The sequence below is a fragment of the Cutaneotrichosporon cavernicola genome (assembly GCF_030864355.1).
Source record: "Cutaneotrichosporon cavernicola HIS019 DNA, chromosome: 6".
Taxonomy (NCBI): Eukaryota; Fungi; Basidiomycota; class Tremellomycetes; order Trichosporonales; family Trichosporonaceae; genus Cutaneotrichosporon; species Cutaneotrichosporon cavernicola.
Genome location: NC_083398.1, coordinates 2,033,123 through 2,056,886, shown reverse-complemented (window position 1 = coordinate 2,056,886; position 23,764 = coordinate 2,033,123). Strand labels below are relative to the sequence as shown.

The 23,764-nt window shown below is 58.7% G+C and overlaps 7 protein-coding genes across 7 annotated transcripts; 4 read left to right on the top strand and 3 right to left on the bottom strand.

Moving 5' to 3' along the window:
• Nucleotides 1–824: 824 nt before the first annotated feature.
• Nucleotides 825–6,345, top strand: CcaverHIS019_0608010 (uncharacterized protein; the record flags this gene model as incomplete). Its single annotated transcript, XM_060603299.1, has 3 exons — nucleotides 825–1,199; nucleotides 1,241–1,529; nucleotides 1,574–6,345. 3 exons carry the CDS (start codon nucleotides 825–827, stop codon nucleotides 6,343–6,345), a joined length of 5,436 nt encoding a protein of 1,811 aa, XP_060459607.1.
• Nucleotides 6,346–6,609: 264 nt separating this feature from the next.
• On the top strand, nucleotides 6,610–11,589 carry KRE5 (uncharacterized protein; the record flags this gene model as incomplete). The annotated part of the gene is made up of 8 exons (XM_060603298.1): nucleotides 6,610–6,719; nucleotides 6,751–7,445; nucleotides 7,529–8,001; nucleotides 8,035–8,556; nucleotides 8,591–9,417; nucleotides 9,453–9,590; nucleotides 9,625–10,410; nucleotides 10,560–11,589. The coding sequence occupies 8 exons, from the start codon at nucleotides 6,610–6,612 to the stop codon at nucleotides 11,587–11,589; spliced, it is 4,581 nt and encodes a 1,526-aa protein (XP_060459606.1).
• A 43-nt stretch (nucleotides 11,590–11,632) lies between these two features.
• Nucleotides 11,633–14,398, bottom strand: YKU80 (uncharacterized protein; the record flags this gene model as incomplete). Its single annotated transcript, XM_060603297.1, has 6 exons — nucleotides 11,633–11,715; nucleotides 11,751–11,815; nucleotides 11,880–12,829; nucleotides 12,862–13,819; nucleotides 13,853–14,021; nucleotides 14,071–14,398. The coding sequence occupies 6 exons, from the start codon at nucleotides 14,396–14,398 to the stop codon at nucleotides 11,633–11,635; spliced, it is 2,553 nt and encodes an 850-aa protein (XP_060459605.1).
• Nucleotides 14,399–14,789: 391 nt separating this feature from the next.
• On the top strand, nucleotides 14,790–15,194 carry CcaverHIS019_0607980 (uncharacterized protein; the record flags this gene model as incomplete). The annotated part of the gene is made up of 1 exon (XM_060603296.1): nucleotides 14,790–15,194. One exon carries the CDS (start codon nucleotides 14,790–14,792, stop codon nucleotides 15,192–15,194), a length of 405 nt encoding a protein of 134 aa, XP_060459604.1.
• Nucleotides 15,195–15,349: 155 nt separating this feature from the next.
• On the bottom strand, nucleotides 15,350–16,581 carry CcaverHIS019_0607970 (uncharacterized protein; the record flags this gene model as incomplete). Its single annotated transcript, XM_060603295.1, has 6 exons — nucleotides 15,350–15,401; nucleotides 15,433–15,492; nucleotides 15,529–16,068; nucleotides 16,137–16,378; nucleotides 16,411–16,541; nucleotides 16,575–16,581. The coding sequence occupies 6 exons, from the start codon at nucleotides 16,579–16,581 to the stop codon at nucleotides 15,350–15,352; spliced, it is 1,032 nt and encodes a 343-aa protein (XP_060459603.1).
• A 266-nt stretch (nucleotides 16,582–16,847) lies between these two features.
• PHM7 (uncharacterized protein) lies at nucleotides 16,848–20,249 on the bottom strand (the record flags this gene model as incomplete). The annotated part of the gene is made up of 9 exons (XM_060603294.1): nucleotides 16,848–16,883; nucleotides 16,910–17,623; nucleotides 17,660–17,943; nucleotides 17,977–18,289; nucleotides 18,325–19,442; nucleotides 19,483–19,725; nucleotides 19,763–19,854; nucleotides 19,958–20,098; nucleotides 20,227–20,249. The coding sequence occupies 9 exons, from the start codon at nucleotides 20,247–20,249 to the stop codon at nucleotides 16,848–16,850; spliced, it is 2,964 nt and encodes a 987-aa protein (XP_060459602.1).
• Nucleotides 20,250–21,858: 1,609 nt separating this feature from the next.
• CcaverHIS019_0607950 (uncharacterized protein) lies at nucleotides 21,859–23,444 on the top strand (the record flags this gene model as incomplete). The annotated part of the gene is made up of 6 exons (XM_060603293.1): nucleotides 21,859–22,092; nucleotides 22,137–22,151; nucleotides 22,229–22,490; nucleotides 22,527–22,893; nucleotides 22,931–22,963; nucleotides 22,997–23,444. 6 exons carry the CDS (start codon nucleotides 21,859–21,861, stop codon nucleotides 23,442–23,444), a joined length of 1,359 nt encoding a protein of 452 aa, XP_060459601.1.
• Nucleotides 23,445–23,764: the final 320 nt, after the last annotated feature.

Below are 23,764 nucleotides of genomic sequence, written 5' to 3'. Positions count from 1 at the left end.
TTCCCCTTTGGCGGCAGCTACCCCAAACAACAACCGCGGCACACGGCCGTTTTCAAAGGTCAGTAGGAATCCCATGACCCCATGTATGGTCAAGTTCAACTTTCGAAACAACCCCTCCTTCACCCTGCTTCGAATCCCTTGTCCCCTCTCGCTACCCACTCGGATCCACAGGACGTCTCTTTGGCCTCCCTTGTCATGGATCCATGCGTCAAAGACGCCAATGCTGCTCCCCTCGCTGGCACCCACACCGTCCGAGAGAGTGGAACTAGTGCTGCCTCGTGTCGCTCTCTCCGTCTACTAGACTGTGCCGAACACGTTGATGAATGCTGGGTGGAGAGTCGGAGAGATTGGGTTTATGCGTTGGTGGATGCTCAGAGGCCCATGCGTCGTCGCCAGTCGCCTTAGGCGGCACACACACCAACCAACCCTTCCAGATGCCCCGTACAGTAGAGGGTTAGAGGGAAGCGAGCCTTCGGTCAGCGTGCTGGGTCACACGACGATAACTAGCCCTTCTCTACTCCCTCCTCTGTTGACCCGCTCCCCATCCTTCACAAACCACACACTCCCATCGCCAACTTCTCATCTTGCCTTCTCTAGATCCCATCATCTCATCGTCGTTCCCTCACTGTTACTCTTGCCCCCAATTTCCGAAGCTTACTCCAAAACAGCCCTTGCCCACGCTTCCGCCAGTCCTCCTTCGATCATCACCCATCCCACTTCATCAATACCACGCGTTCCGCTGCTGAGGGTGTTCCACCCCAACATTCAACACGCGCCTAGTTCAGCAACTGCAACTGTCCTTGTCGTCTAGGGCATAGCCTTTGATGGACGACCCATTCACGTCGCCTGCGGCGGCGAGAAGGCCACAGCACCGGCCAGATGCTGTGATAACCAGCTCGTTGGAGCAAACACCTTCCCCAGAGCTCCTCACACCTGATCTTAACCCCACCTCGCTTCGCGCACGACTCCAAGCCATCCTCGATGACAAGTCGCGCCAACTCGCAAATGTGGGCTCGTTCGGCCAGCGCTTGCTCTCTCAGCAGAGTGAGCTCGAGGACCGAATCAAAACCCTGGGCGAGGAGCAACATGACGGCGAGATCAGCGAGGAGACGCACGCCAAGCTCCGCGAACTTGAGGATGCCATGAAGGGCTGGGAGTCTGACAACCAGGACAGCATGAGGGATCTCCATGGCTCAGAGGTGAGACATTGGCTCGGCCTCGCACCCAACTAACCCGACAGTTCCTGGACGTGGCCGTGACTCCCGTGCCCGTCCCAGTCACACCCGTCAAGGCCAACGATGGTGGGCCACCACCAAGCACCCTCACGCGGCGGCAACGAAACGTCAACCAGCACCGCGCAATGGATATGGAGTTCGCTACCGAGATCGGCCAGAACCTGTTGCTCGAGGTGCGCAGGTTACAGGCCCTCGTCAACGAGCGTGATCGCACCCTCGCCGAGTCCAAGGATGCATGGGAGGGCGAGCGCGACACCCTCGTCACTTCTGTGCGCACCGCTGAGGCCAACGCAGGTGCGTCATATCTTGCGACGGGGGAACATTGAACTGACGCGCAGAACAACTCAAGGACGTCAACTGGAGTCTCGAGGTCAACCTTCAGGAGCTCCGCGGCCAGCACAGCGATGTCATGGGCAACCTGACCAAGGCAACAACAGAGCAAAACCGTCTCACCAAGACGCTTGCTGCCGTTCGAGAGGCCGCCGAAACCCACAAACTGGAAGCTGAGCGCCACCGCGACTTGGTCGAGGAGCTCAAGGTCAAGCACGAGACTGAGATGGCCCGCGCTCGCAAGACCCACGCCGGCCTCACCCGGGATAAGAGCGACCTCCTCAACGATCTCACAAGGATGCGCAAGGACAAGGAGAGTCTCGACAAGCGCGGCGTGCGTGAGGGCAGCCCTCTTGTCCACATTTTCACCAACGAGGACTCATCAAACGACGTGTTTGGTGATGACATGCAGTTCAGGAAGCGCCCGGGCTTTGACGCCAATGACAACGCTCTGTCCCCCTCGCAGCTGTACGCGTCCGACTTTGACTCGCCGGACAACACTCCCAACCGGTCCATGTCACGCTCGCCCATGGGCGAGATGTACGCCGAAGAACTGCGAATCGAGTATGAGAAGGCCCAGCAGGAGATTGCTCTGCTCAAGGAGCAACTTGACGCTCGGCAGCCAGCCGAAGACGTCGATGAGTTCGGCTCCTTTGGCGGCGGCGACGAGCCCACGCTTAGAGCGCGCGGCAGCAAGACCCCTAGTCGTGGACGCCGTGGTCGCGGCGGGCGCGGCGTCGGCTCTACCGTTACCAGAAAGCTCGGCTTCCCCCGGTCCAACTCTGGCCTCAGTGCAAGCGGGTCCGCGGCTGATGTCAGCTTCCAGTCTTCACTGGGCACGCCCGACCTCCTTCGTGCCGACCGCGCCGCCTCGCCGGAGCACGCTTCTCCTCTTGCTCGTCGCGGTAATCTCGCCGATTCTCTTGGCGACGACTTTGACAACGACTCCCCAACGCACTCGCGCAACCTCTCAGATGCCAGCTTCGACGCAACTCGCCTCTCTCTCGACTTCTCACGCCGGTCACAAGACCTCAGAGCCACTGGCGCTCCCCTGGCACTTGAGCTGTCCCAATCATCGTCGTCTTATGCCGATGCCAGCGTCATGACAGAGGACGACGAGTGGTCGCGCCGTGATACTGCAACTATACGCCCGTCAGAGACTATGCGCCCCTCCATTCCTTCCATGGAACCTCCCTCAACTCGAGACCTCGCAGACGAGGTCACTCCGAACTCACGCACCGTTCCTCTTCCTCCACGCCCTCCCACCGCCGATGGCTTCCGCACGGACACGACTGACGCGGATACCGACTTTGAGGACGCCCGCGAGACCGTCGGCACTCTCACGCCTGTGCAGACGCAGTCCGAGCTGCCCACGGACACCGAAGCGTACGCTACGGCCACCGCGGGCGAGGAGTCGAGCGCCTCTGACGACGACAGTGACGAAGATCGCGCCTCCTCGATGCGCCGTCTTGGCGGCCTGGGTGGCGGCGTCGGTGCCACGCTTGGGCTGGGTCTCGGCGCGGTGGCAGCCGGGTCTGGATTCTACGAGGCCCGCCGGATATCTCGCATGAAGTCGAGCGACAAGGTGCGCGAGCGCGTTGTCGAAGTCCCCGTCGACCGCGAGGTCATTCGGGAAGTTATCAAGGAGGTTCCCATTGAGAAGATCGTCGAGGTCAGTGTCGAGAAGGTCGTGGAGAAGGAGGTCATCAAGGAGGTTCCTGTCGAGAAGATTGTCGAGAAGATTGTCGAGAAGGTCGTCGACCGCCCGGTCGAGGTCATTGTCGAGAAGATTGTCGAAAAGGAGGTGCTGGTCGACCGCATCGTTGAGAAGATCGTCGAGAAGGAGGTACCTGTTGACCGCATCGTTGAGAAGGAGATCATCAAGGAGGTCACTGTCGAGAAGATTGTCGACCGCCCAGTCGAGGTCATCGTCGAGAAGATCGTCGAAAAGGAGATCATCAAGGAGGTACCTGTCGAGGTCATTAAACAGGTCCCAGTCGAGGTCATCAAGGAGATCGAGGTCGAGAAGATTGTCGAGAAGCCTTTCGAAGTCGAGAAGATCGTCATCAAGGAGGTCTTTGTCGACAGGCCTGTTGACAAGATTGTCGTGGTCGAAAAGATCGTCGAGAAGGAGGTCATCAAAGAAGTCCCAGTTGACCGCATTGTCGAAAAGATCATCGATCGGCCCGTCGAGGTCATCATCGAGAAGATTGTCGAGAAACCTGTCGAGATCGAGAAGATCGTCGAGGTGCCCAAGATCATCGAGGTCGAGAAGGTCGTCGAGAAGGTCGTCGAGCGCCAAGTCGAGGTCCCCAAGATTGTCACTGTTGAAAAGGAAGTCGAGAAGATCATCCGAGTTCCAGTCAACGTCGACGTCGAAAGAATTGTCGAAAGGGAAGTCGTCAAGGAGGTGCCCATCGACCGAATCGTTGAGGTCGAGAAGATCGTCGAGAAGATCGTCGTGACCAAGGTCGAGGTGCCTGTCGAGGTCCCCGTTGAGCGCATCGTCGAGGTGGAGAAGATCGTCGAGAAGACGGTCGAGGTACCCAAGGAAGTCATCGTTGAGCGCATCGTTGAGAAGGCCATCGAGGTGCCCATCGAGGTCGAGAAGATTGTGGAGAAGGTGGTGGAGAAGGAGGTCATCAAGGAGGTCTTCGTCGATAAACTTGTCGAGGTCATTGTCGAGAAGATTGTTGACCGACCTGTGGAGGTCGAGAAGATTGTGGAGAAGGAGGTCATCAAGACGGTGGAGGTGCCGGTGGAGGTCATCAAGGAGGTCCCTGTCGAGGTGATCAAGGAGGTGATCAAGGAAGTCGAGGTGATCAAGGAGGTCACCAAGGAGGTTCCAGTCGAAATCATCAAAGAGGTCCAGGTCGAAGTCATCAAGGAGGTGCCCGTCGAGTGCATCGTCGAGAAGGAGGTTGTCCGCGAGCTGCCTGTCGAGAAGATCGTCGAGAAGATTGTCTACAGGGACGCACCTGTGACAGTCACCGAGACTCCTGCGACGCCTGCTCGTGGCCGCACCCAGACTCCCACACGCGACCGTGCCCTCACTCCGACTACCAGGCAACTCAACGTTCCCCCTCCCACCGTCTCACCAGGTTCCCCTCGCGCTCCCGACCTTGGCTTGTTCCGCGTATCTCCTGGCGCCAACTACGACTTCCTTAAGTCGCCGCCTCCACCTCGGGAACGCTCGCGGTCTCCCCGTCTCATCGAGGGCAACCCTGTCGCTGGAGTGCCCCGCTCTCGCGATCTGTCCGCCGAGGGTGACGACGACGCGCTTGAACCACCAACCCCCCTTACCCCGTCTGCTGACCGCTCGCGCCCTCCTAAGATGCACCTGCCCCCTCCTCCCACTTTACCCCCTCCGCCAGGCACTCTGGTCAAGAAGATGTCCATGGGCCCGCCGCCAGTCCCGATCACCCGCGCCTTGTCTCCTGCCGACGACATCGCGCGCGCCGTCTCCCCAACTGGTTCGACGTACAGCCGCACTCGCCGGTCCGCGCCCTCCTCTGCTGGCCCAGCTATCCGTGTCGCGAACGGCACGGCGACCATCCACCCGCCCCAGAAACTTATTAGGGAGGTTTCGAAAGCGAGCCTCCGATCGCAGGGTGGTTCGAGGCCTGCAGAGGTCGATGCTTGGGCCAAGTCTAGAGAGAGCGTCAAGCGAAAGGCAACACAGGTCATTAATGAACACCCCCGCCAGAGCACGATGAGCGGTTACACATCGGCAAGCTCCAGCGTCACCGACCTCCGCGAGCTGCGTGAGGGCGCCCCGTCCTTCACGTCGTCTGTCGACAGCCTTGTCGCTCAACGGCGCGGCGGGGCAACTCGGCAGCCCTCAACCGACCCGGCTACAATTCACGCAATCACGCAGACCATGATCGGCGAGTATCTTCACAAGTACACGCGTCGGACCATTGGCCGCGGCATGTCCGAGAATCGCCACAAGCGCTTCTTCTGGGTTCATCCGTACACGAAGACGCTCTACTGGTCGTCGCAGGACCCTGGAGGAGGTTCCACTACCGAGTCCAAGGCCAAGAGCGTGTACATCTCGGCTATCCGCGAGATTGACGACTTCAACGCGACCCCGCCAGGCCTATACGTCAAGAGCATCGTAATCTCGACGCTTGGCCGCGAGATCCAGTTGACGGCTCCTACGAAGGAAAGGCACGATCTGTGGCTCTCGGCACTCAACTTCCTGCTGCAGCAGGGCGCGGGAGCGCCCAGCGGCACACTCGCTGCGCGCGTCACGACCGAGCGGCCGCGCCGGCTCAGCGTTATACCCGACGAGCATGGTGCGTTACGCTCTCCGGCCAAGAGCATGAGCCGGTTGAGCGTGCGCAGTGTGGACCGGGAGATGTTATCGACCCCACGTGCGCAGCCACCGCGTCCAGCCAGCGCCATGAGCGCGGGTGGCCGTGCATCGAGCATGCGTGCTCGCGCCTCCAATGCCGCCGACTCCTACATGCGGCGCCACGCCGTGCCATCTCCGCACTATGGCGGGCACCGGTACAAGGGAGCGTACAAGGGTGCGCCAATCACGACCACGACCGGCTACGAGGAGGAAGTGGAGGAGGATGACCTGGACGATTCCTTTGAGGGCTTGGACAACGTCCGGGCATGCTGCGACGGGCGACACACTGTGGGCGGGCACAACCACGAGTCTGGCCGCGTCACGCCTGCAACCCCCATCCGGCCGACCACGCCTGGCGCGTCCATCCGCTCGCGCGCAAGCTCGATCTTATCCACTGTCCGGCGGTCGAACGTGTACAACTAGGACGCACATCACGAGCCGAACGACATCACGAGCCCCACGCTTAAACTCTGACTCGTCTCTCTTTATTGTGTATACCCCACGCTATTGATTTCAAGCGCGGCATTGATTTTTTAGTAGTCATACGAACGGGTGATGAAACTCTGGAGATTGTGCCGTTGAAATGCTGGGGCTCCACACCTCCACGTGTCGAAACCTCAGCACGTCACCTTGAACCGATACCTCCCTGTTCAGACATCTAAGCAAGGCTCATCTGCTCAGCACAACATGAGATGGCTAGCGGCACTCCTCGCCGCGGTCACGGTCCTCGCTGCTCCGCCGTTGAGCGTGTCAGTCGAGACGGCCTGGCCCACGCCTCCTCTCCTCCTTGAGATCCTGTTGGTCCTCTCCCAACGAAGCTAATGGTAGCGAAGTGGCATACGACGAGTCCCCATCATCCTACTTCGACATCCTCCACCTGCTCTCCTTCCACCTCGCTCCCTTGACTCTAACCCCGCAGGAGACGCTAGACCGCGCCACCTCGTTACTGGACACGCATGCCCTCCTAACTGGGGAGAGGGACACGTTCCAGCTCGCCCTATCGCTGCATACAGCTGCCCCCCGTATCGCCGCCGCCTTCTCCGCCAATGAAGAAGACGTTCCCTGCGACGCGTGGGTCAAATTCCACGGCTCAGTCTACTGCGATGCGGAACCTCTCTCTCGTGCCGTCTCCCGTGGAATCGAAGCAGCCAACTATACTCCCGAACACATCGAACCAGATCCCTTCGACCGCACCCGGGGACCTGGACTACTCTCAGCAGTCCTCTACTATTCTCCCACGCCGGCAGCGCTGCCATTGTTGGAGGTCCTGGACGAGTTTTATACGGCGCATCCGACCTTCTCCTATGCCGTCCGGTACACCTCCCAAGAGGGAGGGGAGAGGACAAAGTTGTCTGGCTACGGCGTCGAAATGGCGCTCAAGAAGACAGACTACCTCGTGGTGGATGATCGCCAGACCGTCGGGACGGGGGATGAAGGGATGTATGTGGAGAAGGATCGCTTCGAAAGTGTGCTCGGGAAGGATCCCTGGAGTGAGCCGCCGTTGACGAAGCCCGAGATTAAGAGTGAGCCTGGTCTTCCCCATACCCAACAAACCTCTTTTCCCCTCCTCCTCTCCCTCTCACTTCCCACCACCGGCTGACGCCAGATATCGGTGTCGCGGCGACGGCTCTGATCAAGGCCGCGTCTGACCCTATGGCTGCGTTCGTCGCCCTCGCCCAGGACATTCCCAAGTATGCCGCGGCGCTCGCGCGCAAGGTCGAGGTGCCGCAGGCCATCCGATCCCGCGTCTTCCGCCTGGGGTTCAAGCACCCCCTCGGCCCGGCGCTATACATTAACGGGCGGGCGGTGCAAGACCGCGACATGAACGCGTTCAGCCTCCTCTCGATTGTGCGACGTGAGCGCCACTGGATCAAGTCGCTCATGGCAATCGGGCTGTCCCCGAAGCACGCATACGAGCTAATATCGGACCCGATCGTCGGCGAGGCGGCCACCGAGGTTGACCCGCTCGAGGGCCTCGTGGACGCCAGCGACCGCCCTGAAGGCGGCGGCGTGGTCGTCTTCCTCAACGACCTCGAGAAGGACATCACGTACTCGCGCTGGCCAAACACTGTACAATCCGTATGTCTACCGCTGTGGGAGAGTTAACCCCAGTTCCTCCGCCCCATCCACCCCGGCCAGCTGCACTATGTGCGGCTGAACGCTTGGAACGCCATCTCCGTGCTCGACTTGGCGAGCATGCGTGGCGCCGAGATGCTCGCCAGTTCAATCTCCCAGCTCGTCCAGCGCAACCTGCCTATCCACATGGGCGTCGTACCGATGTTTGATACACTTGACGGCCCCTCCGCACAGATGGCGCGCGTGTTCTACTACCTCGCGGACACGCAGGGCTCGATGTCCGCGCTGCAGCTGATCACCGCCATTGTCATGTCCAACCAGGACACCAAGACCAAGACCGTCGATCTCGGCGTCGTCCGCCAGCTCTACGACGGCATGTACAACCAGGCCAAGCAGGAGGGTGAAGAGGTACTGAGCTTTGACGAGGTCCTCGCGTCGCCCGAGCTCGGCGAGCGCCTCAACACCACCAAGGCGTACCTCGAGCGCCTGGGAGCTATGTCCGCCGACTCAGCGACCGGACACCTCTTCGTCAACGGCATCCACTCGGCGATGCAGCATGTGAGCGATGATGTTTGTAGTCAGCTGACCGCAGCAATGGACGATGCAGCTGCAGCAGGTTATCAGCTCGCAGCTCGTGTACCTCCAGGAGTCGATCCGGAACGACGAGGGCCCAACCCAGGAGTCGATAAGCACGTTCTTTTACGACCTCCCAACGACGGGAAAGCGGCGGAACAAGGTCATCCTCCCGTCGCCGGACAACGAGCTGCGCGCAGTGAGCGTGCTCGACGTGTTCGAGGACGAGGCGGCGGTGCTGGCCAAGCAGTTCATCTATCCCAAGGAGGCCACCAGGGCTACCCCTCTCTCCATCTGGATCGTCGGCGACCTGGACAGCAAAGACGGCCACGCCTTGCTCGAGGGTGCGCTGCGAAACATCGATCGGGAAGGTAGCGCCACCCGTGTCTCCTTCGTACACGTCCCCAACGAGGCGTCCAAGAACCTCCCCGGTCCGCGCCTCAGCACCGTCCTCTTCCAGCTGACCGCCAAGGAGGACAGCTCCGTCAAGGCCGGGGACTTGCTTGACATGATGGAGGAGGTCGCGCGTATCCGCACTAACCTTGTGGAGGTGGGAGAGATCCGCGCTAACGCCGACCCCAACGCGCCGCTCAACTCCTTCGTGGAGGAGGGCTGGAGCGGCCCGGACACGGCTCTCGCCGCCCGGTTCTGGGAAACCGTCGGGTCGCAGGTCGCCGACGTGCTCGGTCTCAAGGGGTTGGGTTTGCTGGTCAACGGCCGCGTGCTTTCAGTCCAGCAGTTCACGGCGGAGGACTTTGTCGCGCTCGAGGCGTATGAGCTGCGCAAGCGTGTGCAGCCTGTCGTGAGTCTCCTCAAGACTTACTTCGCAGACGCCGACATGTCAAGGTGAGTTAATAGACTCTGATCACAGCTCACCGCAGGGACCACTTCGCGGACATGGTCGCGGTCGCGTCGTCGGTCATTGCTGCCGCATACACCCCGCACGGCTCTGAGGGCATCTGGATCCAGCAGCAGCCCTCGCGGTCGCGCAGCTACGAGAGCATCGACGAGGGCGAGATGTGGGCTTTAGGGAGGAATGACAACTGACGACAGCTCGTTCTCGGTCGGTAACAAGGACGGCGCGCTTGTGCGCGTCGCGGCGGTGCTGGACCCCGTGTCCGAGGAGGCGCAGAGATGGTCGGCACTCATCCAGTGGATTTCGTCGCTCGACAGCGTGTCAACCACAGTCTGGCTCGACCCAGACATCCAGATGGACGACTTCAAGGTGAAGCGGTTCTACCGCTCCGCCCTCCGCACCTGCCTAACCTTCGACGTGGACGGCAACGAGGTTCTCCCCGCCCCGACATTCCATGGTCTCCCTTCAACCCCCATCTACACTTTGGGGATGGAAGTGAGCCCGTCGTGGATCGTGAGCCCCAAAGACTCCCCGCTCGACCTGGACAACATCCTGCTCTCGACCCTCTCCTCTCCAACAACAGTGGCATTTGACCTCAAGCTCCTAGTGGTTGACGGGCATGCGCGCGAGGCCGCCTCGATCGCGCCGCGCGGTCTGCAGCTCCAGCTCTCGACTGCCAACGAGACCATGAGCGACACACAGGTCATGGCCAACCTCGGCTACTTCCAGTTCAAGGCGCGGCCGGGCGTGTACGATTTCGCGATCCGGCCCGGCCGCGGACGCGAAGTGTTCGAGATTGAGAGCGCCGGGGCAGACGGGTGGGACTCGCCACCAGCCAATGTTAGCGGCACGAAGATCCGCGTGGACAGCTTCGACGGCATGACGCTGTACCCCCGCTTCTTGCGGCGGGCGGGTATGGAGGACGCCGACGTGCTTGTGGGCGAGGAGGTGGCCGAGTCACTCGCGGGCAGTATCGTGTCCAAGTGAGTCACCATCTTCCAGACCTCCTTCACCCGACTTCCCCCTTCTTCTCCCACCGTCTCCACTTGTCCACTCACCTCTCACCCACCCCCCTCAATCCACCCGTCTCCACTCACCCGTCTCCACCCCTCCGCCCACCCGCTAACAACAGGCTTAAGTCCCTCGTCGGCCTCGCACCCGCTCCTACCAAGCCGGCTTCCCGCCACGCCGACATCAACATCTTCACGGTCGCCTCGGGACTCCTCTACGAGCGCTTCGCCTCCATCATGATCCTCTCCGTCCTCAAACACACAGACAGCACTGTAAAGTTCTGGTTTATTGAAAACTTCCTCTCGCCCACCTTCCTGCGCTTCCTCCCCGCCTTTGCAGAAAAATACGGCTTCCAATACGAGCTGGTAACCTACAAGTGGCCGCACTGGCTGCGCGCCCAAACAGAAAAACAGCGCATCATCTGGGCATACAAGATTCTCTTCCTCGACGTCCTCTTCCCCATGGACCTCGACAAGGTCATCTTCGTCGATGCCGACCAGATCGTGCGCACCGACATGCGGGCCCTGGTGGATCTCGATTTGCAGGGACACGTATACGCGTACCCGCCGATGGGCGACGACCGGACCGAGATGGAGGGTTTCCGGTTCTGGAAGACGGGGTACTGGGTAAAGGAACTGCAGGGACGGCCGTACCACATTTCCGCGCTGTATGTTGTCGACCTGCGTGCCTTCCGTGCCAAGGCTGCTGGCGACCGCCTTCGCGGAACGTACCAGGCCCTCTCGGCTGATCCAAACTCGCTCGCCAACCTCGACCAGGACCTGCCTAACTCGATGCAGCGCCAGCTGCCCATCTTTACCCTCGACAGGGACTGGCTGTGGTGCCAGACCTGGTGTTCGGACGAGAGTCTCGCGACCGCAAAGACGATCGACCTGTGCCAGAACCCGCTGACTAAGGAGCCCAAGCTCAGTCGCGCGCGCCAGATCCCCGAGTGGGACAGCTACGACCGCGAGATTGCCGAGTTTGCGGCCACGCTCGGCGACGGCGGGTTGGCGGCCAACGTCGACGACCTGGCCAGCGGACCGGGTGGTGCAGGCGCTGGAGCGGTCGGAGACCGGCCCGACTCTGCCCATGAGGCTCAGCCTGCTGAGGCTGGACAGGCCGACACCGAGCGGCCCAAGGACGAGCTTTAGAGACAATGCCCATCTAGACACAACAGGTGCATATGCCGTACAGCTAATCGTACTCCTCCTCCTCGAGCGCGGCCTCGGCCTCGTCCTCCGAGATACGCGCGACCCTGCTTCCTGCCTTCTCAAAGTCTGTCGTTAGCCGGCCGGGAAAATAGGGAACTTACGTTTCCAGAAATCCAGGTGCTTGAACCCGGCCGCCTTGACAGTCTTCTCCAGCTCGTCGACCGCGCTGGTGTCAGCATTCTCTTCTCCTCTACCTGCTCTTCTCTTCAGAACTACCCCCAGCTACTTACGCATTATACGTCTCGACCTCTTCAAAGGTCAACGCTGTCGCCCGCATAGCCTCAAGACACTCCAGCGCTAGCGGGAACGCCTGCCTGCTAAAGCTAGCCGCAATGTTCTCACGCACAACAGCGGCGAGGTCTGTAATTGCTTTGCGGAACATATCCCCTTCGGCCTGTACAAGGCGGTGGTAATCCTCCAGCGGGTTCTCGTTGCTGATGAGCCGGCCGGGCTTGGGCCGGGCCTTGACAGGGGAAGTGTGCTCGGATTTAGGCTCGATCTTTGGCTCCTTGGGCTCAGCCTTGGGCTTCGTATCCCCATCCTCATCCCCGCCCTCGACCTTGACCCCGTCATCGGCCCCATTGGGCTTGACCGAACTAGTCCGCTCGTCCTTTACCACACTGCTCGGGCTGTCCTGGACCACATTGCTCGGCCCAGAACTACTGGGTCCGGCACCAAACAAGTCGTCAATGTCCAAGAACCCCTCGTCTTCCTTCATCACCTCCTTGCCAGCCTGGCGTCGCTGGCGCAGTGGCACCTTCTTGATGTCCAGTGCGTCCTTGAGGCGTCCAGACACCTTCTCCACCCGTTCCGCGATTTGGGTTGGCGTGTAGAAGTATTGCGTGATTTCGGGATGTGGCGGGCCGAGAGGCCCGTCGGTCAGCGACGCGTGTAGGATCGCTTCCTTTATCCTGTGGATGGTTGGGTTGACCGCGCGCGCAGAGGAGAACCACGTGCCAAAGTCTTCTTCCTCTTCAGAATCGGAACGCGCCGAGTCGGCAGACTGTTCTCCCGGAGGCGGCACAGTGTCCAGATCCATGCCCGCTACCAGCTCGTCCATAAGCGCACATTGCTCTTTTGTCGGGATGAAGGGATGTTCCGTGATCTCCTTGCCTGTTGTCGAGACGTATTTGTCCAAACTGGGAAACCAGAACTTGTGCTCGTCGTCCGCGAAGGGTAACTGGGGTCAGCGCCTCCTAAACCCGGACCCACCCGGATCCAGTACATCAAGTCCAACCTCTTGTCGTCGCCAAGATAGTCGATTTGCGGAATCGCAACCCCGAGTGCAGGCTCGGCGTTGTCGCGCGTCACGAAGCGGGTAACCGCCACCAATCCCGTCGTGAAGAGCGCCGACACGAACGCCGAGAACTGGATCTGTGCGCGTCCCGACGCAAGGTCAGGCCACAGGTATCGCACCTCCCCAATCAGCATGTATTTGCGTACATGCGCCTGTGGGATGAAGCCGAGCACCTCGATGCCCTTCTGAGTGGGAAGTGGCTCGAACGTGTCTGCCTCGACGGGGATGAGTGACGAACCGAAGCGCCACGCCTTGACGAGATCCTCCTTCTCTACTGGCTCCTCCTCCACAGTTTGGGTTAGGGTCTGGGTTTGAGTTGGGAGTATGAAGTCCGGGTCGTCTTCTATCCGCTGCGACTGTGGCTGTGACTGCGTTGCTTGAAACGAGGCAGCCTCGGCTCTGCGGATAAAGTACAGCATGTGGCGGTTGATCTTGCCTGAGATAGCCCCAACCAGAGCGCCCTGGCTCTCAATCTGCGAGAGGAGCTGGGACGCCTCCGTGCCCCGTGCCGGGGCCTGTACGTCGACCGCCGTCTTCCATGTCTTGCTCAAGCTCGGCGGCCGTGCCTTCATCGTCGCCTTGGAGTACTGCATTGGGATCGAGATGGCCGCGTCGGAATCCACCCCCGCCGCGCCGATGTAGAGGTGGATCCCGCTGACCGTGCCCTCGGTTGTGGCCGGATGCGGGCGGCGCGCCTCTTCCAGTTCGGAGTCGAAAGTGAGCAGGCGGGGAAGGAAGAGGTCGCTGTCTGTAGTCTTGGACATCTGCTCGTTCAAGCCATTAATGAAGGCGCGCCAGAACTTCTCGCTGAGTCGTTTGGGCTTGGACTTGGTCTTGTCAATCGGGTCGGCGGGATCGTCGAAACCGATTCCGCTGTTGTCAGCACACCGCAGAGAAGCAACTTACATGACGGTGAGCTTGACTCCAAGCGCATCAAGCCGCGTCATTGCATCCTCGTATTCTTCCTGCACGAAAACGCTCTCGCCATCCGTAACGAGCTTAATCTCAATACTCCACCGTTTCGTATGTTTATGCTGCTCTATCATGTCCAGCGCGACCATGAGGGCACCGACGGCTGGGGTTAGAGGGTGAGTGGTGGGAATTAAAGAGAGAGAGAGGCTCACGATTCCCCGCCTCCTCCCCAACCTCGAGGTTCATGAGCACCTCGAGCATCTTAGGTTTGGCGCTCTGGATGGCCACATCGCTCGAAATCGCGGTATAAGGCGGATCGTCGTCTCCATGTTCCGCGACCCAAGCCGAATGGGCCTGGTTATGTGTCCGTCCCCCAAACGACACGAGACCAACATGCTCGCTCTTCCGCCCGCTTTGGATCTTGGGCTCGGCTAGGCGAGCAATGTATTCCTGTGCCAGGGAGAGGTGGGACCCGTCCTTGGTGAAGGTGGACATGGAAGGAGAGAGGTCTAACGTGTAGAGGCATACTGAGTAGGCCATTATGGTGGTGGGAGGAGTTGAGGAAGGAGTGAGAGGTTGGGTCGGGTTGGAGGACAGGGGGGGTTGGAGGAAGGGGAGTGGGTTCAGGTGGGCGAGCAGCTGAGTTTGAAGGTGTAGCGGGATGAGAGCGACTGGGGATTGACCGGGGTTATTCTGCTATGAGTATACGAGTGATGTGGTTAAGATGTAGTTGGGGTGTGGTGTTGTGAATGAGTGGATGAGTGATGAGTGGACACAAACAGCCAGCCAAAGTGGAGGTAGGCACCTCACCCTCACACGTAACCTGATCCTTGTATAACCGTGGTATATCCTGAATCCCACGACCCTGCGACCGAGATAGTGTGTCATCACTTTCCCTAACTCTCTCAACTGCCCTCTCATCCACAACAAAATGACTCTCTCCGACCTCGACCTCGTGTCGCAAGCTATGGCGAGCAGCGAGCCTGCCAATGCACGCGGCTCCGTTCACGCCAACGGGACGACCTCGACTACGAACGGGAGCGCCAACACCCCGTCCACAAACTCTGCCAACCTCAATCCGCCCACCCACCTAGACACCATCGGCGACATCGACCTCTCGTCCCTCTCGGTCGAGGAACGCGCCATCCTCTTGCCCATTATCGATGCTCTTCGCGCCTCGGACGATACCCTCGACAGCCTCGATGTCGAGGACATTATGAAGCAGCTCGATGCGGCGGGTTCCGTCGCGGATACCATTGAGGATCGGCTTGACTCGCTCCTCGCGCATCTTGGCGAGCTTGAGGCGCAGGCGAGCCCGGGCGAGGAGAAGGCGTAGGAAGCCGACTCTTTCATCACCACCCAGCACCCCGATCTCCCTGTGCATCCCTCGCGCAGCTGGCCCAGCTCCGCTGTGCTGCCGCCCCGCCTACACAGCCCCAGCCTCTATACATACCCAGCATCACGATACCTAGTACTAGTACATACTACCCTCTACCCTCCCTGGTCGAGCAGTGCTTCTACTGCCTGCGCAGTATTGTAGTCACTGGTGTCAGCTTCTTCCAACTGAAACTCACTGTCGCTGGAGGGCCTGCACGATAGCATCGCGGCTCAAGTTTGGGAACATGCTTGAGATACTGGTGTCAGCGCGTCCCATCTTGACATAGACGTACGCAATGATCTCCGCTTCAGTAGGGGCACGAGCCCCGCCCTGGCCGGTCACCCACTCGCCGACGGCCGCACGTGCGCCGCGCCCGCCAGGCGTCTGTGGAGTGCCGGTCTGAACCGCGCGGGCCGGGATATTAAGGCCTGCCCGAGCGGCCAGTAATCCCCGGATACCGCCTTCGAACTCTTCGCGCCCATCGCGTACTTGTCCAGGTAGGACTCTTGCGCTGCGTCTCGGGGCGGTGCTGGATCCAACGAGGGGGGCGAAGAGGCGTTCGAGGAGGCGGAAGACCGAGTCGGGGATACGGTAGGCTTTGAGTGGTCGCCAGAGACGACGCGGACGGGAGAGAGAGGGGAGAAGGAAGGGCGTGTCTGTCCTATACAGGTATCCTGTAAGAAGACCTGCGATGGCAGCGAGGATCGAGCCTGGCATCCACGAGGATGCTAGTTGCGCCGCTAGGATGTATACGAATGTCTTGGAGGAGAAGGGAATGCCGCAGACTTTGAAGGTATACAGTGACGGGACGGTGCGGGTGTATTGCCACAGTCTGGGGTAAGCTTACGTTACGCATGACCGAGTTGGCTTGGGAAAGGTAAGAGAAAGATAGCAACGTACAGCGCAAAGATGAGCCCATAAGGACCCGCAGGAACAACATTAACCCCAAACCGATGAAGCACCACCAGTGCAGCACAACAAAGCACAGCACTCATAGCCGTAGCGACCACGACGAAGGAAGCAAACTTCCTGGCGCCGAAGGAACGCTCGATCCCCCTCCCAATGTTGTAGAGCAAAAGCTCGCCAACCAGCAGCTCGGTCGAGTTGGCAAATGCGAAGGGGTGTAGGGGAACGCGGAAGTACTCCTGTTAGCTAGAAGTGAGGTGAAACATACCTGCCGGTACTTGGTGATATGGGGGACTAGTTGGAGGTGCGCGTAGGGCTTTGCGCCGAGGAGCGAGATTGTTAATGTCGTGATGCCTAGGACGACCATTATGCCTTTCGTCACGCCGGCATTTTGGAAGCCTGAAGTGAGCTCATCCCCGTCTCGTTGCTTACCGGACATGATGGACGACGATGAAGGAGTGAGAGAATGTGTGGAGTAGTAGATGAATCCAACATCGAACATGGATCGCACGACATGATCCATGGCACGTCATCGGAGTTGGTCGGATCTCCGTCAACAGGCCACTATTCTAATGTATTGAACACCATCTCAGAGATTAGAGACATCCCACCTTGCTCGTGCTCCCTCACACCCATGAGATGCATATGCAAACTATAAGCAATGATGTACACCTACTCCCAATCCCAAGATACATAGATGTACAACTACTCGGGCGGCACGCCCATGATCTTGACCTGACCCTGTTTGTCAGCGATGCCCAGCTCACCAGCTTCACCTTGGAACCCATTGTAGCGTTCTTCGTGCTCGACCTCACGCCCAAAGCGAGGTTGGCACTATTCTGGTTGCGACCGAGGCCAAGTTCATCCACAGGGAGCCAGATCGGGGTCTGAGGTTCCTTGGTCGCTGGGTGGAAGAAGGCGCTCGGGTCGTCAGCGTCATCCTCACTGTGGATGATGACGCCAGGTCCACCGGGAAGCGCAAAGTACTGGGCCTCGGGATCCTCTTCGGGCTCCTCGTCGTCGTAGACTCTACTCAAGCGCCGCAGAGAGATGCGTGAGCTGCGGCGTGACCGGCTCCTTGTCCGCTTGGTGTCACCCATCTCCGCAAGCTCGAACGACTCAGTCTGTTGCTGAGGGAACGGCTGCGGGTGTGGATCGTCCTCGCTATACGACGGCTTCTTCTCGGGCGTCACGTTGCAGGGTGATGTCGACTCGCCTGCAGAAGTCGTCGATGTGGTGCACTCCACGTCGTCACCCAAACTTGCTCCCTCCGTCCACTTCTGCGCGTTGTCGTCCCAGCGGACGTCCTCGGACTTAAGCTGCTTCTCCTGGTCAGCTTGGGGGATAATCTCGTCGCGGGACTCGGCGAGCTTGAGTTCCATATTCGCGTCGGGCATGCCATACGACAGGTCCGCCATAGACAGAGGAAGGGAGACGTGGAGAGGATTGTACATAGTCTTGATGAGCCATTGGAAAGCTGCCTGGAAGTGTTAAACAGACCCCTGTAGACAACTTACAGTGATGACAATCAGGACGATCATCAGAATGGCCTGCGGGAGCGCAGAAACCCTGTTCTGCTCGTTGCGGGCAAGGAAGAAGAGGGTACAGAGACAGACCTCCTGGATGTAGAAGCCGACAAAGATCTGGGTGACAGCTTTGGGGAAGAACTGACCACCCGTGTCGGCCGACGGTGGAAGGTCCATGACCCATAGGTAGAGGTACTTGTACACAAAGTACGCGAGGATGCAGAAGCAGGCGCCGAAGCCGTTGATGACAGGTGAGATGATCATGTACGTGATCACTGCGGTCAGGTTGAGTTGTTCAGAGCGCTTACTGATGTTGGCATAGACAGTGACGTTTGGGTACTCTGTGCCAAACTCGGGCTCCTCGAGCTGGTAGCGGGAGTTGAAGATTTTTCGGGGAGTACTGCCGCCGAGAATCACACGAACGTAATAGAGAATAACCGTAACCGGCTGAAGGAGGTTGCCGACGAGGCCAGTGAACTGCAGGAGGATACGAGTGATAAAGAACGTAGAGGCCGTCGGGAGATTAGAGGCGAGAATCGATGCAATCGAAGCCGGGTTGTCCATGATTGGTTTGATGGCTGCAACGAGACCAGACGCCAGCGTCGTGATCAAGAAAGCGTGCTAAGCTGTTAGCAGGGCAGCCGAGGTTCACTCACGATGACGAGGAAGACGAAGTAGCGGCCCATGACGTCAAGCTCGACCTCTGTCTTGCTCACCGTCCCCTGAAAGGTCGACAGAATACGCAGAATAGCCGGGAAGATCATGGTGAGAAGCGCAAGAAGGACTGGAGGAATGATACCGGTGAAGATACCCTGGAGAAGCTGCTTGCCAAAGCTGTCACCAATGAGCCACGAGAGCCACTTCCACTTTTCAACGAGGGTCACGACGTTAGCGAGACCACCGATTAGAGCGGTAAGCGGGGCCCATGCAAAGATGAGGCCGCCCGTAATCGCGTACGAAATGGCTCTGCGGACGTTGATTTCGTACGCGTTGAGCCTCATGTTGCCCCATATGACATTCTCAGGCGACTGCTCGATGAAGCGATAGTTCATGCGGAACGGCTGCTGGTAGGTCAGGCACTGCTTTGCCATGTGCGCGGCGATCTGCTGGTTGAAGTGGATGAATGCGGACGCTCTAGCGGGGTAGTTCTCATTGCTGAATCCAGGCGTGTCAATGTCTCTTGCGAGCTTCTCGCGCTCCTCTTTGAGAATTGCAGTGCACTCGACAATCTCCTTTTGTGCCCACTCGATGGCGTCGACCTTTTTCCCAATGCCAAAAAACCCGAGTCCGAAAGGCGCCCATTTCGGCTTGATGCGATGCAAGGAACGGTCCTTGCGGGGCACAAGCTCGTCGGCGAGGGAGAGCGGCGTTCCATCCTCATTGGGAGGGTTGGCGCTAGCAGTACAATGCTCCGGGATAGGACGGCCCTTGTGAGTCGCCTTCTTGGCTTCCCGGCTGAGCTTGTTCTTGCGCAATTGGGCCTTCTTGATGAGCGCGACCTGTGCCGTCTCGAGGACCTTGCACGCAGTCTCGCGACGGTCGTATACGTCAGGCATATGCTTAAGGTTGCGGACCAGCCAAATGCGCTTCACACCGCCTGGAAGGTGTGAGAACAGCTTTGCCAGTGCCCGCTCCTCCATGAGGTGCTCGGGAATGCCGGTGACCAAGATTGAACTCGCCTGCGCCAGCTTCGAGTGCATTGGCGAGACGAGGTACTGCTGCCGGATCTCGAGCCAGTGTGCCATCTCCCGCCAGATGAGGTAGAACCACCACCCTATGCAATTAGTCAAACGCGCGCAGATATAGGAACACACCGTTGAACATGTAAATAAGGATAATGTGAGCCCAGTATCGATTCTGCTGGTTCTTGGCGACGTTTCCAAAGGTGAACTGGTCCAGGCCGTCCATGCCTGTACTCATGCGCGCCGCGTTGACGGGCATGAGGATGACCCAGGACACGAACCAGATGGGTACGAGGGCCTTACAAAGCATCGCCACGAAGCGGAGGAAGAGGTAGGTGTCGACACCATTCTTTCTCAAGATGTCCTTGGGGTCGGCTGCAGTCAGTTTGGTTCATTGTCCGTCTTGACCCACCAGTGATGATCGTCCAGATTGGCTTGAGGATGTTCTTGCCCAGTGGCTTGGCTTGCTTATCACGCGCGGGGATGTATGTCCGAGGCTCATAACTAGAGTCAGATGTGTGAGACAGAATGGGACCCAAGCCATCGCCAGCCACCGCCATTCAAGCTTAAATGTTCGAAAAGCAAGGCGCGAGTCCACGACACTCACACTGCCTTGATCCACCCACGAATAATTATCCATGCAAGGAACTGAGCGCCAGCGACAGCCGCGTTGGTTGCAAACGCAGTGACAAACGTTGCCGTTGAGGCTGTTGCGGCCGCATCGAGCGTGTTTTGGGAGTAGTCGGTGCTAGCAAGAGTTAGCATGTGTTCTTCAGGTGACGCGCTGGCATCGTGGGGCTTGGCGGCGGGCTGGGTGATATGGTGGACATGAGTGATGGTGATTGCCAGCATCAACAAAAGGAAGATTAGACTCACTTGTCATCACGTTTGTCCCACATTGTGGCGACGGTGATGCGACAACGTCAGGAGCAAGGGGTAAATTTGGTATGAGATGCGAGTTGTACTTGTGCCAATGAGACGGGCAATGCGGAGTGGTGTGCGTTATAGGTGTGCCACGATGGGCGTGGGTATCGGTGAAAGGCTCAGTGCGAGGAGGTGATCTTGCTAGGAAATGGGCGCAAGGCGCCAAGTGTGCCGGGAGGGAAGGTCGGGAGTAAGTTGAAGGGAAGAGTCGTGTGTGAATGGTGTGGATGATGCTGAGGAAGAGGAGGATGGAATGGAATGGGAAATGGGAGTCGACGGCGTGCGTGTATGACACCAGACGGAAGAGAAGAAGATGAGAGCTTTTGAGAGAGAGAGAGAGGTAAATGAGCAGAGAGATTTGTTCAGCGATCAACGATGCAAAGGGGTGATTGCATCACTACAACCAAAGGGAAAGCCAGGGGGGTATCAAGGACCAAGGGTTCAGTGTCAGTCTGGTAATGACAACTAGAGATCCCTAAAAGGGATCCATAAGGTGGGGATGAACCCACTTCAAAATAATGCTACTAACAAGAGGAATATGAGATAATACAGGGAACATTACCTAGAACCGAAAGACGTATCAGCCTCCCTCTTTCTCCTTCTACGACCGTCACGGTCAATCGGCTCACACTATAGCACCACCCAAGGGAGGATGCCCTGTGGTGGATTACTCCACATTCCTTGGAATGGCCACTGTTTCACCACTCCAACAGCCCATAAGCTCACAGCTCCACTACCATGACTATCATTACTACCATCCTACCAGCTATACCATGCAAGGCTCGTGGGAACCAGACCCCTTCGGACCTTTGCGCTATACCCGTGTTCCAAAAATCCGTCGGGGCCCGGTTGACCACTCTTTTACTCTGGTCAGCCTGCAGAGTTGCACAGGCACAGGCAGAACGGTCACTAAGCTCCCGAAAACTGTAGGGCTGCGCTAGTTCAAGTCCCCCTAGGGTGAGATTGCGCAGCCATTGAAGCCAATTAACTCGAGCTGTAGTGGGCCAAAAGATGCATGCTAACCCAATGGGCATATTGGCATGCGGGACACACGCATGGCCTCCAAATCGGGTCCCTTGACTCCACAGATCCTCTACACAACCAGCCTCCACGTCCCGCTGCCTAGATGACAAAGCTTGCATTGTATTATCTTGGACTATTATAGCGCGGATTCCAAAGTTCAGGGAGGAGCAAGGAGGAAAACCATGCCGTGATGCGCAGCTCATCAAAGGGAATGAATGCCTGGAGTACCAACGTCAATCGCTTTTGCTCCTGCTTCTAAAATCAAACTTGTGGATAAGCGGGGCCCGAGTTACTGAAATAACGGAATCAACTTCTGACTGCCAAGAGGAACAAGTGGCGAAGGAGATGCGAGATGTAAGCTGTGAGATGGGTGGAGAGATGTTGCGATAACAAGCCGCTCAGGCCACTCAACCGCTCAACCGCTCAATCGCTCCACAGTAGCCATCCTGTCATTCCACAGCACAGGGCCCAAAATCCGTCACCCCTTCCGCCACCCAGTCGCAACGTGCCACCAGCCACAACACAATTCTCTCACCTTCCCCACCTTCCCCACCTTCCACCATGAATGAACCAGCAGATCGACAACCACAACCACCCACAGACGTCCACCTCGTCCTCCTCCTACACGGCTTGTACGGTTCCTCGAACAACCTCTGGTGTCTCGAGGAAGAGATATCGCGCGCCCACGCTGCCTCTGACTGCGGGCTCGAGCTCTGCATCCTCAATGCCCACAGTTACGGCGGCGCGCTAACATGGGACGGTATCGACGTGAATGCTCATCGTGTTGCCAAGGAGGTGGGCTCATCCTCATTAGGTGTGGCAGGGCTAACGGAAGACAGGTCGACGATGAGATTGTGCGCCTCGAGCAGCAAGGACGGCGAGTCACCTTCTTCAGCATCGCAAGTCCTCATTTTGCTGTGACTAACGCCAGACGGGTTACTCGCTCGGCGGATTGATCGCTCGCGCATTGGTGGGCGAGCTGCACGCCCGCACGCCCTCTTTCTTTACTCTCCATCGCCCAGCTTCGTTCTGCACCATCGCAACACCCCACCTCGGCGTCCTACGCTACGGCTCGTGGCGCAGTACATGGGTACATGCAGTCGGGCAGCGCCTGTTCAGCCGCACGGGGCAACAGCTCTTCTGTCTCGACCACGACATTGGCCGACCCCTCCTCGCACAGTTAGCCGATCCCAGTTTGTACTGGCTCCAATTACGCTGACTTTTTTCAGACAACAAATACCTCGGCGCACTCAACGCCTTCCCTCGTATTGTCATCATCGCAAACGCCGTCAACGACTTGACTGTCCCCTATGCGACGGCTGCTATATGTACGCACGATCCCTTCATCGACCATGTCCGTGACTGTCTCTGCGTTGAGCTCGAGGGCAAGACGGTTACGAGGTATTATTCGCCCGACCCCGAGGAAGACCAAGTCGAGCTCGAGATTGCACCCTCACCGCCGATAACGCCTCCACTCGAAAAGGCGCTCGATAGGCCATGGCTCCCGCCAGTGTTCTATACGAATTGGCGTGGGCCGCTGCGCTACGCCCTCTTCCCCTTCATCCCATTCCTCCTGCCAACAGTACTCACCATTGTGTGAGTCCACCCACCCCCAGCCCTCAACTCACACCAGCGCCCTGACCTTTGCATTCCACTCCTTCCAATCGTGAGCAAGTCCGTGAACCGTAGCTGACATCAGTGCCCAGCGCATCCGGCTACACTCGGAGGAGCGGCGCAAGCTGTTAGCGGAAGATATCACACCGGCTGAGACGCCCCAATCGCGACCCACAACTCCCCACCACTCTGACGCAGAGGGTGCGTCGACGCCCCCACTCGCCAGCGCACCCGCGAACCCCTCCCAACCACTCATAACCCCGCTCCAACAAGAAATAGTCCGCGCCTTCAACGACCTACCACAACTCGAGCGCATCGTTGCCTGGTTTCCGGGAGCGTTCAACGCACACGCAGTCATCATTGCGCGTAACGCTCGCAATCCGAGATGGGCTTTCCAGGGTGAGGGCCGCGAAGTCGTGCAAAAGTGGGCGCGCAAGGTCGTCGCGGCAGTCACGGAGGCGCTTGAGGCCTCTCTCCCTGGAGAAGGAGATATCTCGTCACGCGAACACGTCACGCCAACTATAGATATGTAAGCGAGGATAGAATAAGCGATAGAACATAGATGGTTATCGATTACGATTGCGATCGAGCGATGGGTCATGCATAACTCAAGTGTGGGTCTTGGAGTGATTTCGGACGTCGGAGATACCCGAACCTACCTCGCCACATCTCCCAGTACGACTCGATGATTAATGTGGGCGACATCGGGCCAAGCCTTGTCGGCAGCTCCATAGGTGATTTCCACCAGCCTCAGCGACAGAAATAGATGGCATGCATACACATGCTACACTCTGCGCCAGCCAAATATCTGATCTCTATTGTCGATCGGACTCCATTAATCCCGGTACGGCCC